The sequence below is a fragment of the Pleurodeles waltl genome, chromosome 11, assembly GCF_031143425.1.
Source record: "Pleurodeles waltl isolate 20211129_DDA chromosome 11, aPleWal1.hap1.20221129, whole genome shotgun sequence".
In the NCBI taxonomy this organism is placed as follows: Eukaryota; Metazoa; Chordata; class Amphibia; order Caudata; family Salamandridae; genus Pleurodeles; species Pleurodeles waltl.
Genome location: NC_090450.1, coordinates 935627545 through 935642439, shown reverse-complemented (window position 1 = coordinate 935642439; position 14895 = coordinate 935627545). Strand labels below are relative to the sequence as shown.

The following is a 14895-nucleotide window of genomic DNA, read 5'->3' as shown; positions in this document are numbered from 1 at the left end:
GTTTGCTTCTGCCAAGGACGCACAATGTTAGCAGTTTTGGGCGCTGGAGTGTCCAAGGCGGCTCTCCCTCTGAGACTCTTCTTGTCTCAAGTGGCGCTCAGACCTCCTCTATGCCTTTTTGCCCTTACCACTCCTGCCCAAAGTTCTCAGGAAAATCAGTAACTACCGGGCCAAGTAATCCTTGTGGTACAGGACTGAGCTCAGAGAGGTTGGTATCCCGAGCTTTTGAGCATGGCCATCAGTAGTCTGACTAAGCTGTCCCTTTTGGGAGGATTTTGTGCCTCAGCAGCAGGGAAGGACTCTCCCTCCGAACCAGGCAACACTCCGCTTTCATGCGTGGAGACAGTAGACTGCTTTTGACCTTCTGCGCCAAGTGTGCAGTGTTGTCTTGGCAGCCATTCGTCCTTCCTCCAAGACAGTATATGCCTGCTGTTGGGGCAAGTTTGTGGGATGGTGTGCAGAAAAACAGGTGGACCCCCTTTCTGCTCTGCTTTCTCAAGTCCTTCCTTCAAGTATAGGGCTCTGTTTTGGGCACCTTAACCATCTCAGCCTTCATGTGGGTTGCCAGATCAGCAATCCTATTCAAATCCCCTGATGTAAATAGATTTTTGAAAGGTCATCAGCACATGTTCCCACCTTCACCATTCCTCAGTGGGACCTTAAGCTGGTACCTACTTTTCTATTGTGTGCTCCCTTTAAGCCACTTGCACAGCTGTCCTCAGGCTCCTTACATCAAGATGGCCTTCGTAGTGTCAATAACATTTCCCTGGAGGGTCAGTGAGCTTCCAGGCTTTCTCCCCTAAGCCTCTGTACCTAAACATCTTCTCAGACAAGCTGGTTCTTTGCACTAGAACTTCCTTCCTACCGAAAGTCGTCACTCCCTTTCATGTAGGCCAGTCCATCACCCTGCCTACCTTTTATGTTCTGCCGCCTCCCTCTAAGAAAGAGGAGCGACTCCACTGACTGGACTCAAAAAGGGAATGGTCATTCTACCTTGACTGCACAAAAGAGTTCTCCGTGGGCGACCAACTCTTTGTGGGGTATGTCGGAGCGAAGAAGGGGAAGGATGTGCAGAAACGGACCATCTTCCGATGGCACGTGCTCTGCATTAAAATCTGCTATGCATTGGCCAAGAATCAGCCTCCTGAGGGTTTGTGTGCTCATTCAACCCGAGCAAAGGCTGCAAGCACTAGAGTTCCAGTTCTGCACATCTGCAGGCAGTGATGTGGGCATCTCTGCACACGTTCACCAAGCACAAATGCCTGTACATTCTAAGATAAGGAATCCATGCCTAGAAGTCTTGTATCAGATGAACAAGTTACTTACCTTCAGTAACGTTTTGTGTGGTAGAGACTCTAGCTGCAGATTCCTTACCAACCCACTCATCCTCCCCGTTCTGCAGTCTGATTTCTAGGTACAGAGATTTCCTCCTTTAATGTCCCTAATTTTCCAATGGTCCGTGTTCTTCATGGCTTCGCGCTCTTAATGTGGAAAGCTGCAAAGAAACTGACATCTGCGTGCTGGAGAGGCTCCTATCTAGGCACATCAGAGAATGCCATGCGGAGCCGAACGACACCAACTACGGGTGCGCAGGGGTGCTGCTCATAAAATATTTCCAGATCCAGTGTGACTTCTGGGGATAATTGTAAGGTATGGGATCTGCAGCTAGATAGTCTCTACTAGATAAGGTGTTATCAAAGGTAAGTAACTTGTTTTGTGCCACTGCCACTCGCTAATCTATTTCATGGAGCCTTTAAAGTCACTGAATAGTGAGATTTGTAACTATCAAATACACAATAATCCTTCCCCACCTTTGTGGTTGTTTGTTTCCAGAGATTGGTTGATGCTTTAGTTCATATGATTGTTACCAACACAAATCCACATGTATTGGCCAGCTTCATAAACAGAAAGTGTTCTGTCTTCCAAGGTTTATGTTTATGGCAATTAATGTGAAAAGTCTTTTTTTCGCTTTAGTGTCTCCAGAACCCATCCAGTGACATTAAGTTGGCTGCGGAGAAAATGATCTGGTGGGCAAACAAGGATGAACTCCCCCCATTGGATCCTCAAACCATTAAGCCTCTCCTAAAGGCACTCTTGGATAATACGAAGGACAAAAATACGAGTGTCCGGGCTTACAGTGACCAAGCCATAGTCAACCTACTGAAGATGAGGGCAGGAGAGCTAGTGCTTCAGGTACGCAGTTACAGACTATTATCAGAAACATCTAAACTGTTGCTTATTTGTTGTTGGTGTTGTTTCTTTGGGTCTTTTATGCAGTCACCTTTGCTTACTGTACAGAACAAAGAAGGTTGGTGTGTTTTGTTTTTTTGAGTGATTTTGTGTGGTGGCCAGTTGCTTTTCTTTGTAATCTTTTTTTAAACCTGCCTTTGTTAAAAACTGATTTAGTCAGAAAGCAAAAGGGAAGCTTGAATTCTGACTGGATTTGTTCAGTTGAAGGACACCCCTGCTTCCTTGGCCTTTTTGCCAGATGCAATCCAGCCTAGAAGTAAAAAAATAATCTTACCCATTTTAGGAATGTTTACAACCTTGTTGAAACTCTCATTGGTTGAGCATGCCAATCTCCTGTGTTTTTCCAGCTCTTGAAGATATTAGACTTGGGCAGATATTCCTTGCACATTTTAAAAGGAATATGTTTGAAAACTGAAAGCAGAGGCTTTTCCAAGCATATTTTTAAAGCGGCGAAATCCAATTCTTAACAATTTCTGTTGGAGGACGAAGACTTTAACCAAAGACATAAGAAAAGGGAGCTATAAGTGGTCAAAGCCAGAGGAGAAACATGGGTTAATTTTGGATTCTTAACCCTGTCTGAAAATATGACAAGTCTTCAAGCACAGAAAATAGGCAATTAGCCAACTTTTTAGCTTTCTCATTGATAAACAGGATTGGCAAAAAGAAATAGCACACTTGTGGCTGATAAACTGCAGCCAAACATTGTATAAAAAAAAAAAAAAAAGAAGAAATAATAATCTGTCTTATATTTGGGCACTGTTATGGTTATTTGTATCCTTTAAGCTTTTTTGGCTTACTGGCTAAGCCTGTGTTATTTAAGACCCGTACTGTTATAAAAGTTTTGAATGGGGTTGACACATTTATTTCCTACTTCATTCTTCGTTATGAAATAGTAGAACCTGAATTTGGTATTCACATTTCTTACATAAAGATAATACAAAAACAGTGCTCCTTGGGCAATTGTTATTTTTATGAAAAACATATCTGATAGAGACTTCTAGTTGCAGATTCCTTACCTTAGAATTTCTCCAGGGCATCAGTCTGGATCGAGAGATTGCCCCTGTTCGCCGCTAGGTGGCGTTGATCGGCTCTGCATCAGTCGTTGGCATCAATAATGCGTGATATGATATCTTGGGTCCTATATAGGCACCACCCCAGCATGCTAACGTCAGTTCTTTTCGTTCCGCACCAGGTAGCGCTGATCCGAAGAGCTATCCCACAGTCATTTTTTGATTGGCCTTTTTTGACTTTTTGTCAAAGTTTTTCGAGTCATTAACTCCTGGTGCATCAAGGGATGTCATAGAGGAAGACTGGGTTCAAGCCCTGCAGGTCCTGTCATCAGGCAATGTACATGACTGATCTGCACCTCGTGTGCCTTTGGTGCCTGGAGCTTGACCCGAAGTCATGCTCCAAGTGTCGGGCCATGTATCCGAAGGCTTTGAGGAAGCCGACCCTAAAGCTGATGGCGGCCCGAAGCGGAAGTCTCAGTCACAAGGACAGTTTTGGGATTGATCACAGAGTCGTCAATCCCCCCCCCCCCTCCCCTCGTCATCATCCCACTCCAAATCCTCAGTGATTGGGAAAGTCGAGGCACAAGAAGTTAAAGACGACGAAACGTTATTCGACTTCGCTCATCCGTTGACTGACAAGACGAGGGAACAGAAGCGTAGTTGTTCAAGTCCTACCTCTGTGGAACCTGTGTGTGGAATTACTCCGTGCCTCCCCAAGTTTCCAGGAGGCGGAGCAACACTGCCCAACTGAAGGAGTTATGTGAGGGCATGACCGTCATTTTTGGGACTCAAACACCACTTTTGCTTTTGGGCCTAGGGGAAGGAGCCCCTTGAGGTTCTGCGCCAGCAGCTTCAGCCCATGGATCCATGCTTGCATCCGGGATGGCGCAGTCATGCCAACTCGACCTTCCCTAGCGCTGCTCCTGACACAGACACTCCCGGTACTGCCCGTGCCCCTGTAAGGGGGGGGAGGTGGTGGGGTAATAGGTGGCGGCAGCGACCCCATTCTCATTGCCGACTCCAACACGGAGCTGGATGGACATAGTGCAGGACCGACTCTGACACTGGCAGGAGCCCTGCCTCCTTTGTCAGATGCTGAACCTTTTTCCTGTGTGCTAGTTATTGTGTGGAATACCAAAAGGTCCAGCTTATGGACTTGAGTGAAGCCAGTGGACTGGATACCTCCCTAGATACTGGTATGCTTTCTCCCCCTACCATGGCTATGGATGAGGGAGCGTCATTCTATGGTGGTGCAAAGAGCAGCTGTGGTCCTGGACCTTGAGTTGCCTTCGGTGGCAGGTGGGACTAACCTCCTGACAGAGGTGCTTCAACCTCGAGCTTAATCGTCCAAAACCTTGCTCCCCTTCAGTGAAGCCTTTACAGATGTCCTACTGGGTACCTGGTCCAAACCCAGCACAGGGGCTCTTGTGAACAGAACAATTGCCCGCCACCATTGCCCTGCTCCGGGTGACCACAGTTTCCTTTTGCAACACTCCACCCCTGGGAGCTTGGTTAGCCAAGCCTCCACCTCCCATGGCACATTCCCTTCCTCACCTCTGAAAAGGGAATCCAAGAGGCTGGATGCACTTGAGAAGATGTTTTCTTCAGCCAGCCTTGCATTGTGGTCCCTGAACACCGCATGCCTTTTTGGGCTGTTATTCCCACATTGCTGTATGTAGGAAAGTGCCAATTTCTAGCTTAGTTACTCCCAATTTTTGCCTGATATCAGTGTGTTTAGACTGTAGTTCACTGGTGTAAGGAAATGCCTCCTTAGCATGGTTACCCTCTGACTTTTTGCCTTTTGTTGATGCCAGTTATGATTAAAAGTGTGCTGGGACCCTGCTAACCAGTCCCCAGCACCAGTGTTCTTTCCCTAAACTGTACCTTTGTTCCCACAATTGGCACAACCCTGGCACTCAGATAAGTCCCTTGTAAATTCTACCCCTGGTACCAAGGGCCTTGATGGCAGGGAGGGTCTCTAAGGGCTGCAGCATGTCTTATGCCACCCTGGGGACCCCTCACTCAGCACATGCACACTGCCTCACAGCTTGTGTGTGCTGGTGGGGAGATAATGACTAAGTCGACATGGCACTCCCCTCAGGGTGCCATGCCCAGCCTCACACTGCCTGTGGCATAGGCAAGTCACCCCTCTAGCAGGCCTTACATCCATAAGGCAGGGTGCACTATACCACAGGTGAGGGCATATGTGCATGAGCACTATGCCCTACAGTGTCTAAGCAACACCTTAGGTATTGTAAGTGCAGGGTAGCCATAAAGAGTATATGGTCTGGGAGTTTGTCAAATACAAACTCCACAGTTCCATAATGGCTACACTGAAATCTGGGAAGTTTGGTATCAAACTTCTCAGCACAATAAATGCACACTGATGCTAGTGTGGAATGTATTGTAAGATGCACTCACAGGGCATCTTAGAGATGCCTCCTGAATACCAGTCCAACTCCTAGTGCTAGGCTGACCAGTTTCTGCCAGCCTGCCACAACCAGACGAGTTGCTGGCCACATGGGGAGAGTGCCTTTGTCACTCTGTGGCCAGGAACAAAGCCTGTACTGGGTGGAGGTGCTTCTCACCTCCCCGTGAAGGAACTGTAACACCTGGTGGTGAGCCTCAAAGGCTCATGCCTTTTGTTACAGCACCCCAGGGCATCCAAGCTAGTGGAGATGCCCGCCCCTCCGGCCACTGCCCCCACTTTTGGCGGCAAGGCTAGAGGAGATAATGAGAAAAACAAAGAGGAGTCACCCACCAGTCAGGACAGCCCCTAAGGTGTCCTGAGCTGAGGTGTGACCTGTGCCTTTAGAAATCCTTCATCTTAAGTTTGGAGGATTCCCCCAATAGGATTAGGGATGTGCCCCCCTCCACTCAGGGAGGAGGCACAAAGAGGATGTAGCCACCCTCCAGGACAGTAGCCATTAGCTACTGCCCTCCTGACCTAAACACACCCCTAAATTCAGTATTTAGGGGCACCCAAGAACCCAGGAAATCAGATTCCTGCAACCTGAAACAAGAAGGACTGCTGACCTGAAAGCCCTGCAGAGACGACGGAGACGACAACTGCTTTTGCCCCAGCCCTACGGGCCTGTCTCCTGACTTGGAGAAAACTGCCACAGTGACGCATCTGACAGGGACCAGCAACCTCTGAAGCCTCAGAGGACTGCCCTGAAATCCCAAGGACCAAGAAGCTCCCGAGAACAGCGGCACTGTTCACCTACAGCAACATTTTTGCAACTTTCTAACAACTTTTAAAGAACTCACTCTTCCCGACGGAAGCGTGAGACTTCACCCTCTGCACCCGACACCCCCGGCTCGAGCTCCAGAGAACCAACACTACACGGAGGACTCCTAGGCGACTCCGACCTCCTGAGTAGCCTGAGATGACCCCCCACAGCAACGCATGCAGAGATAATCCAGAGGCTCCCCCTGACCGCGACTGCCTGCAACAAGGAATCCGACGTCTGGACCAAGCACTGCACCCGCAGCCCCCAGGGCCAGAAGGAACCGAACTTCAGTGCAGGAGTGACCACTAGGCGACCCTCTGCCTAGCCCAGTCGGTGGCTGGCCTGAGAAGCCCCCCTGTGCCCTGCCTGCACTGCTAGAGGAACCCCTGGGTCCCTCCATTGATTCCTATACAAAACCCGACACCTGCTTTGCACTCGGCACCCGGCCGCCCCTGTGCCGCTGAGGGTGTGTTCTGTGTGCCTACTTGTGTCCCCCCCCACCCCAGTGCTCTACAAAACCCCCCTCATCTGCCCTCCGAAGACACAGGTACTTACCTGCTGGCAGACTGGAACCGGAGCACCCCTGTTCTTCTTAGGCGCCTATGTGTTTTGGGCTCCTCTTTAACCTCTGCACCTGACCAGCCCTGTGCTGCTGGTGTGTTAATTTTGGGGTTGCCTTGAACCCCCAATGGTGGGCTACCTATGTCCAGGAACTTGAACTTGTAAGCGCCTTACTTACCTGAAAAAAATTAACCATAACTTACCTCCCCCAGGAACTGTTGATTTTGCAGTGTCCACTTTTAAAATAGCTCATTGCCACTTTAACTAAAACTGTGTATGTTATTGCTCTAATTCAAAGCTCCTAACTTAACTATGTGGAGTACCTTGCATTTTATGTATTTACTTCAAATCTTGAACTTGTGGTTCTAAAATAAATTAAGAAAATATATTTTTCTATATAAAAACTATTGGCCTGGAGTTAAGTCTTTGAGTGTGTGTTCCTCATTTATTGCCTGTGTGTGTACAACAAATGCTTAACACTACCCTCTGATAAACCTACTGCTCGACCACACTACCACAAAATAGAGCATTAGAATTATCTAATTTTGCCACTATCTTACCTGTAAGGGGAACCCTTGGACTCTGTGCACACTATCTCTCACTTTGAGATAGTATATACAGAGCCAACGTCCTACAACTGGGATCCTGCTAATGAGCACCAGTGTCTGTGCTCTCTCCTCTAAATTTGGTTGCTGGGAAAGGTTTTACACCCCACAATTGGCAAACTGGTGCCTCCATGTAAGTCCCTAATATATGGTACATGGGTGCATGTCCCAAGGTATGAGGGTACCTCTGCATGAGCAGGGTGCCCCTACAGACCCCAGGCCGCATTTCCTGGACACTGGTCAACACGAGTGGTCCAACTACATAATGGCTTCTCCAAACCTCGGTAGGTTTGGTATCAAATATGTTGGAACCATGCAACTACTCCAATTCCTGTGTTAGTTGCATGATACCATGTACTCTGGGGGTTCCTTAGAGGATCACCCAGTTCTGCCTCTGCTGCCTTACAGGGTCTAACTTGCCAGACCACGCTGCTGCTGACCCCAGAAACTGTTCTGCCCTCCTGATGGCGAGCCTCGCCTCAGGCCAGAGAGGCAGAACAAAGGATTTCCTGCAAGGGAGAGGTGTGACCACCTCCCCCTGTGTATTAGGTGACTAAGTGCTGGAGTGGGGTGGCCTCTGAGCACCACCAGACTGCTTTGAAAGGCACATTTTGTGCCCTCCTTGCATAATCCGGTTTCCTGCTCTGGCGTGAAACTGCACAAAGTACAAAAGTGACCACCCATCTGTCCAGCTCCTCTCCTAGGTAGGTGCACAAAGGTCTGCCAGGTGGCCACTTGATTCTGCCGTGCCCCTGGGAGCATCTGACTGGTTAGGCAAGGTAGATGAAATCCCTGACCCCCTCTGATAGGTGGGTCACTTCAGAGAGTGACCAACCCCCTTTTCGGGTTACTTATGGACTCCTCCAAGGGTGGTTCCCCAGATTAGTCGAGTAAGACTGTCCAAGGAACTCTCTGTTAGACATCTTCTGCTTCTGGCCTCTGCAACCGCTGCTGGTTTGCTTTGGAACCGAAACACGTCTGCTTCTGATGGGAAGGTTCCCAATGCAACATTGTTTCTCTGGATCCTGCAAGAATTCTGCAACATCCAAGGCTGTGCATCCTACAGGGGCACAAGGACTCTGTGTGCACCTGGAAGCATCCAGAAATCACCCTTAGAGTGAAGGAGTCATTCCCCTGCATCCACAGGCACCTCAAGACAACGTCGACCGGCTGGTGGGGTCTGCTGTTCCACAAACATCGAAAGACTCTGCTTCATAGGTGATGAGTCTGTTGCTTCATCTGGGCCCTGCTTGTCTTCTGACTAACTTGGGAGACTGAGTCCCCTGCTCCTGCCACAGGACTGGAAACCCTGCGCACAGCGACTGTTGCACTTGCCAAGATTTATTGACTTCAGGCTCCAAAAAGACTCTCTACAACACGAAGTTCAGCCCCTGTCCTGCAACTCCTGTGACGTGGGTCTTCTGTTTTGTTGTGCCGGTGAGCCCTCCTTGTGACTCCCTGTGTCCATCGCCTGTGGGTCACTCGTGGGAGCTCCAATTACTTTTGCTGGCCTTCCTGTGTACTGAGGGCCAGCCCTGACTTCCCCTCAAGGGTAGAGTCTCCTGGACCTTGCTGGTCACCAAAACGCTGCAAATTACTCTTCTGGTCCTGCTTGCATTTGCCAGTACTTGTTGGTGACCTGGCTGGTCACTGACCCTCCTGCAGTCTGGTAACCGTCAAGAGACAGCTCGTAGGAGACTCCTGGAATCTTCTGCAGCTCCTGGACCCCTCAGCTGGACTTCTTCCTCCACCAACTTGCAGGAACTTTGTCTCTAGGAGGGTGGGCATTACCATCTGCACCTCCTGGGCACCTCCAACGGTGCTGGACTCTGTCCCCTTCCTTTTCAGGTCCTCCACTTCTGGAATGCATCCCTGGGTTCCATCAGCGTGGTCCACAGGTTGTGACAGCAGCTGGACAATCCGAGGCTTCCACTGAATTCAGAGAGTCCCTTCTCCCTTCTGCATCTGGGTCCCTTGATGTAGGTACTCCTGTTTTCTGGGTTTCCACAGGTGGTGATACTCTCCAACCTTCCTTTTGTCTGTTGGCTTCCTCTGGGTCCACTGAGAAGGGTCCTGAATCACACAAACTCCAACCACTACCCCCTGTGCTAGTCTATGGGACGAGTGGGTGGGTAACTACCTTGCACCTGGTCGCTGGGGACACTTGCCGTACTTACCTTTGGTGTTTTCATCAACCCACAGTCCCTTGCTAACTACCACACTTACCTTGGATGGGTTCACTATTTCACATTCTACTTTCTTAGTATATGGTTTACCCCCCCAACCACTATAAGGCCCAGTATATTTTATGCTTCTGTTGGTTATTTTGTGTATATATCCTCCAAAGTGTCCGTCCTTATCCTGGATTTCAGTGAGAGTGACTTTGAGGCTGCTGGGCCTCATGGTCTCCTGTATCCTGGTAGTGACACCTGCCAGATGGCATATGTGGTGCTCCACTGGGACCTGAAGTTCCAGTGGACTCAGCGTCAGATCTCAGAGGGAACTGAGCAGGATCTGCAGTGGTGGCTAACGAAGGGCGATTGGGTCAGAGGCACAATCCCTCTTCTTTCCCCAAACAGATCTGACAGTAGTGACAGATGGTCACTCCTGGGCTGGGGCGGCCATCTGGGAATTGCACAAATCAGAAACATCTGGTCTCTGGTGGCGTCCGGACTCCACATTAACTTCCTATAGCTCTGTGCAATCAGACTAGCATTGAAAAAATTTCTTCCCTTTCTCAAGGGAAAGGTAGTGCAGGTGTTCAAAGACAACACCACTGCCATGTGGTACTGCAACAAGCAGGGCAGGGTAGGGGTGTGGACCCTTTGACAGGACACTCTTCACCTCTGGACGTGGCTGTAACACCAGAGCATTCCCTGGTGGTTCAACATCTAATGAGCTCTCTAAACAGAGCAGATGAATTCAGCCGACAAAGCTTAGTCGATCACGAATGGTGTCTCCATTCAGAGGGGGCGCAAGGTCTCTTTTAGCAGTGGGTAGAGCCTTGTTTTAGATCTGATCGCCTCTGCAGAGAACGGGCAATGTCAGCAGTACGGCATGTTGGAGTTTCAAAGGCATCAATCGTTCGGTGACGCTTTTCGTCTCCAGTGGAATTCAGGCCTCCTGTACGCCTTTCCGCCCATACCACTAATGCCCAGATTTCTCAAGAAGATCAAGAACGACTGGGCCCAAGTCAACCTTGTGGCTCTGGATCGGGCACAGAAAGTTTGTTTCCCGAGCTACTGAGCATGGCCAATGGTCCTCTGATCAGGCTGCCCCTTCAGGAGGATCTTGTGTCACAGCAGCAGGGGAGAGTTCTCTTCCCGAACCTGTCCAGTCTCCGCCTCCTTTTGTGTTAATTGAGCAGTAACAGTTGACAGCTTTTGACCTTCTGCCCAAAGACTAACGTTATCTTGGCAGCCAGGCGGCCCTCCACCAAAATTGTAGACTCCTGTCATTGGAATAAATTTGTGGCATGGTGCACAGACAAGTCTGTTGACCCCCTTTCTGCACCTCTTGTTTATCCTTTCTCTGGCCTAGCAGGGCTCTGCTATCGGCTCTCTCAAGTGTTATTTATCTGCTATTTTTGTGCTTTTGAGGTTGCCTGATCAACCTTCGTTGTTTAAGACTCCTATTGTGTCTAGGTTCCTCGAAGGCCTTACTTTTATGTTGCCTCCCTCCCCATTCATTATCTGCATTCATTTTGAACCTCTCCATAATTGTCCTCTCAGGCTTCTCACTTTGAAAGCAGCCTTCCTTGTGGCCATTACGTCTGCTCCACAGGGTGAGTCAGTTGCAGTCATTGTCATCTAAGGCACCCTACCTTTCTGTCTATACTTACAAAGTGGTGCTTCGTACTAGGGCCTCTTTTCTACCAAATGTGGTTACGCCTTTTCATGTAGGCCAATCCTTCACCTGGCCTACTTTTTACGCGCCCTCACATTCTTCTGAGGAAGAAGAGAAATGCACCGCCAGGACCCAAAAAGAGCACTGGCGCTCTACCTTGATCGTAAAAAAAGAGTGTAGTGTGGATCAACTCTGTCGGTTCTGTGGGTGCGAAGAAAGGTTGGGCAGTGCAGAAGCGGACCATGTCCCACTGGGTCGTACTCTGCATTCCAAACTGCTACGCACTGGCCAAGAAGCAACCACGTGTCAGTGTGGAAAGTCATGAAGAAAAACTGATGTCAGCACGCCAGGGTGGCACCTATATAGGACCTGCAGCACCATATCCGGTGCAACCAATGCTGACAATGGACACACTGCCAATTGATGCCACCTAACGGCGCCTAGGGGTGCTGCTAGAGAAAAATCTTTGGATCCAGACTGACACCTGGGGGAAATTCTAACATAAGGAATCTGCAAGTGGACTCTCTACCAGATAAGGAGTTACTGAAGGTAAGTAACTTGTTCATTAGCACCACCAAATGTATAACAATGATTAATAATGAAGAGAAAGTACTTAAATAGTCTATGTATTTATTACAAAAAGTCATAAAAATACAGAGTGTTTATGCAATCTTATCAGCAAACCCCACCCATCAACCCTTCAAACCATATAATCAGCTACAGGGAAGAGACAGTAATACAGGCATTAATACAAAAAAATAGTATGGGATTTAACATTGAGAGAGCATAAAAAGAGGCTATTTCCTCAGAGTATTTCAAAGAGAAATGCCCAAGGTAATAATTCCCTGTAAGGGTTTACCTCGTTAGTGATTTAATTAGCTAATGATTTGGTCCCTTTTAGGTTTATAAGAACCATCATAAGGACAAGGCGAGAGTCAGAATCTGTTTTTAAAGGAGATTGCTGTTAGAAGATTTTAAAACGTGTATTTTACAAGCTGTTTTTACTACCTCATGTAGATTTAATTAACCAATTATTCACATTTGCTTTTACATGGGCAAATAACCCTTGAGATGTCTTTACAGAGCACACCTCTGTATAATCATGAATTTATATTGCAGCCACATTTGAACAACATTGCAGTAGGTAAACAGTAGACACTCACAAAACATATTCAACTGTCTAAATGTTGATGTATTAAATGGAAATATATTAGAAAATGTAAACAAAATGATGGGCACAAGTGTATAGATAAATACAAAGATAAAAGAGATTGTCATCCTTGTCTGTCTCATGTATACAATCTTGACATAAATTACTCAAGCCAAAATTAGACATTGACTGACGCCAGGCCTCTGAGGGTGACACTCCACAGACTTATATTTGCAACCAAAATAGTCTGTATGTGCGCGGTAAATCACAGGCCCTATAGGAAATAGGTCAGATTAATATTAGAAAGCAAATCCTTATTTGTGTCTATCCATCCTGTCTCAGAAGGAGAATGGATACAAACTTGGAATTAGAGGAAAATAAATCTTGTTTGACTAGAAAAACACACTGTGGTCCCATTATGTAATTCCTTTTGTCTGGTATATTACAATGAACTCTTACCTTTATTAACCTAAGGGGAGTAGGCAGAGGATCTGTCACTTAATTGATTCAGACAAATACAGGCAAAAACGCCCTGATGGCAAACCAAACTATACATATACAGGGAGTGCAGAATTATTAGGCAAATGAGTATTTTGACCACATCATCCTCTTTATGCATGTTGTCTTACTACAAGCTGTATAGGCTCGAAAGCCTACTACCAATTAAGCATATTAGGTGATGTGCATCTCTGTAATGAGAAGGGGTGTGGTCTAATGACATCAACACCCTATATCAGGTGTGCATAATTATTAGGCAACTTCCTTTCCTTTGGCAAAATGGGTCAAAAGAAGGACTTGACAGGCTCAGAAAAGTCAAAAATAGTGAGATATCTTGCAGAGGGATGCAGCACTCTTAAAATTGCAAAGCTTCTGAAGCGTGATCATCGAACAATCAAGCGTTTCATTCAAAATAGTCAACAGGGTCGCAAGAAGCGTGTGGAAAAACCAAGGCGCAAAATAACTGCCCATGAACTGAGAAAAGTCAAGCGTGCAGCTGCCACGATGCCACTTGCCACCAGTTTGGCCATATTTCAGAGCTGCAACATCACTGGAGTGCCCAAAAGCACAAGGTGTGCAATACTCAGAGACATGGCCAAGGTAAGAAAGGCTGAAAGACGACCACCACTGAACAAGACACACAAGCTGAAACGTAAAAACTGGGCCAATAAATATCTCAAGACTGATTTTTCTAAGGTTTTATGGACTGATGAAATGAGAGTGAGTCTTGATGGGCCAGATGGATGGGCCCGTGGCTGGATTGGTAAAGGGCAGAGAGTTCCAGTCCGACTCAGACGCCAGCAAGGTGGAGGTGGAGTACTGGTTTGGGCTGGTATCATCAAAGATGAGCTTGTGGGGCCTTTTCGGGTTGAGGATGGAGTCAAGCTCAACTCCCAGTCCTACTGCCAGTTCCTGGAAGACACCTTCAGGCAGTGGTACAGGAAGAAGTCTGCATCCTTCAAGAAAAACATGATTTTCATGCAGGACAATGCTCCATCACACGCGTCCAAGTACTCCACAGCGTGGCTGGCAAGAAAGGGTATAAAAGAAGGAAATCTAATGACATGGCCTCCTTGTTCACCTGATCTGAACCCCATTGAGAACCTGTGGTCCATCATCAAATGTGAGATTTACAAGGAGGGAAAACAGTACACCTCTCTGAACAGTGTCTGGGAGGCTGTGGTTGCTGCTGCACGCAATGTTTATGGTGAACAGATCAAAACACTGACCGAATCCATGGATGGCAGGCTTTTGAGTGTCCTTGCAAAGAAAGGTGGCTATATTGGTCACTGATTTGTTTTTGTTTTGTTTTTGAATGTCAGAAATGTATATTTGTGAATGTTGAGATGTTATATTGGTTTCACTGGTAATAATAAATAATTGAAATGGGTATATATTTGTTTTTTGTTAAGTTGCCTAATAATTATGCACAGTAATAGTCACCTGCACACACAGATATCCCCTAACATAGCTAAAACTAAAAACAAACTAAAAACTACTTCCAAAAATATTCAGCTTTGATATTAATGAGTTGTTTGGCTTCATTGAGAACATGGTTGTTGTTCAATAATAAAATTAATCCTCAAAAATACAACTTGCCTAATAATTCTGCACTCCCTGTACTTGCAGAAGTGAAGATAGAGACAGCGTCATAGTTCTTTATTTTGAACAAAGTCCTGTAAGAAAAAGTGACTTACCTGTGGTAATATTCTTGCTAGTGGATACTCTTATCTACCTGCAAA

General features: G+C 47.2%; 1 protein-coding gene across 2 annotated transcripts in view; it reads left to right on the top strand.

Annotated features, from left to right (window-relative positions):
* The window catches only part of GCN1 (GCN1 activator of EIF2AK4), a 1158386-nt gene that overhangs the window by 1123519 nt on the left and 19972 nt on the right, over positions 1-14895 (top strand). For both annotated transcript variants that reach the window (XM_069215038.1, XM_069215039.1), the window contains exon 57: positions 1975-2193. In XM_069215038.1, coding sequence (XP_069071139.1) covers positions 1975-2193 — 219 coding nt within the window. The remainder of the gene's footprint in view (positions 1-1974; positions 2194-14895) is intronic.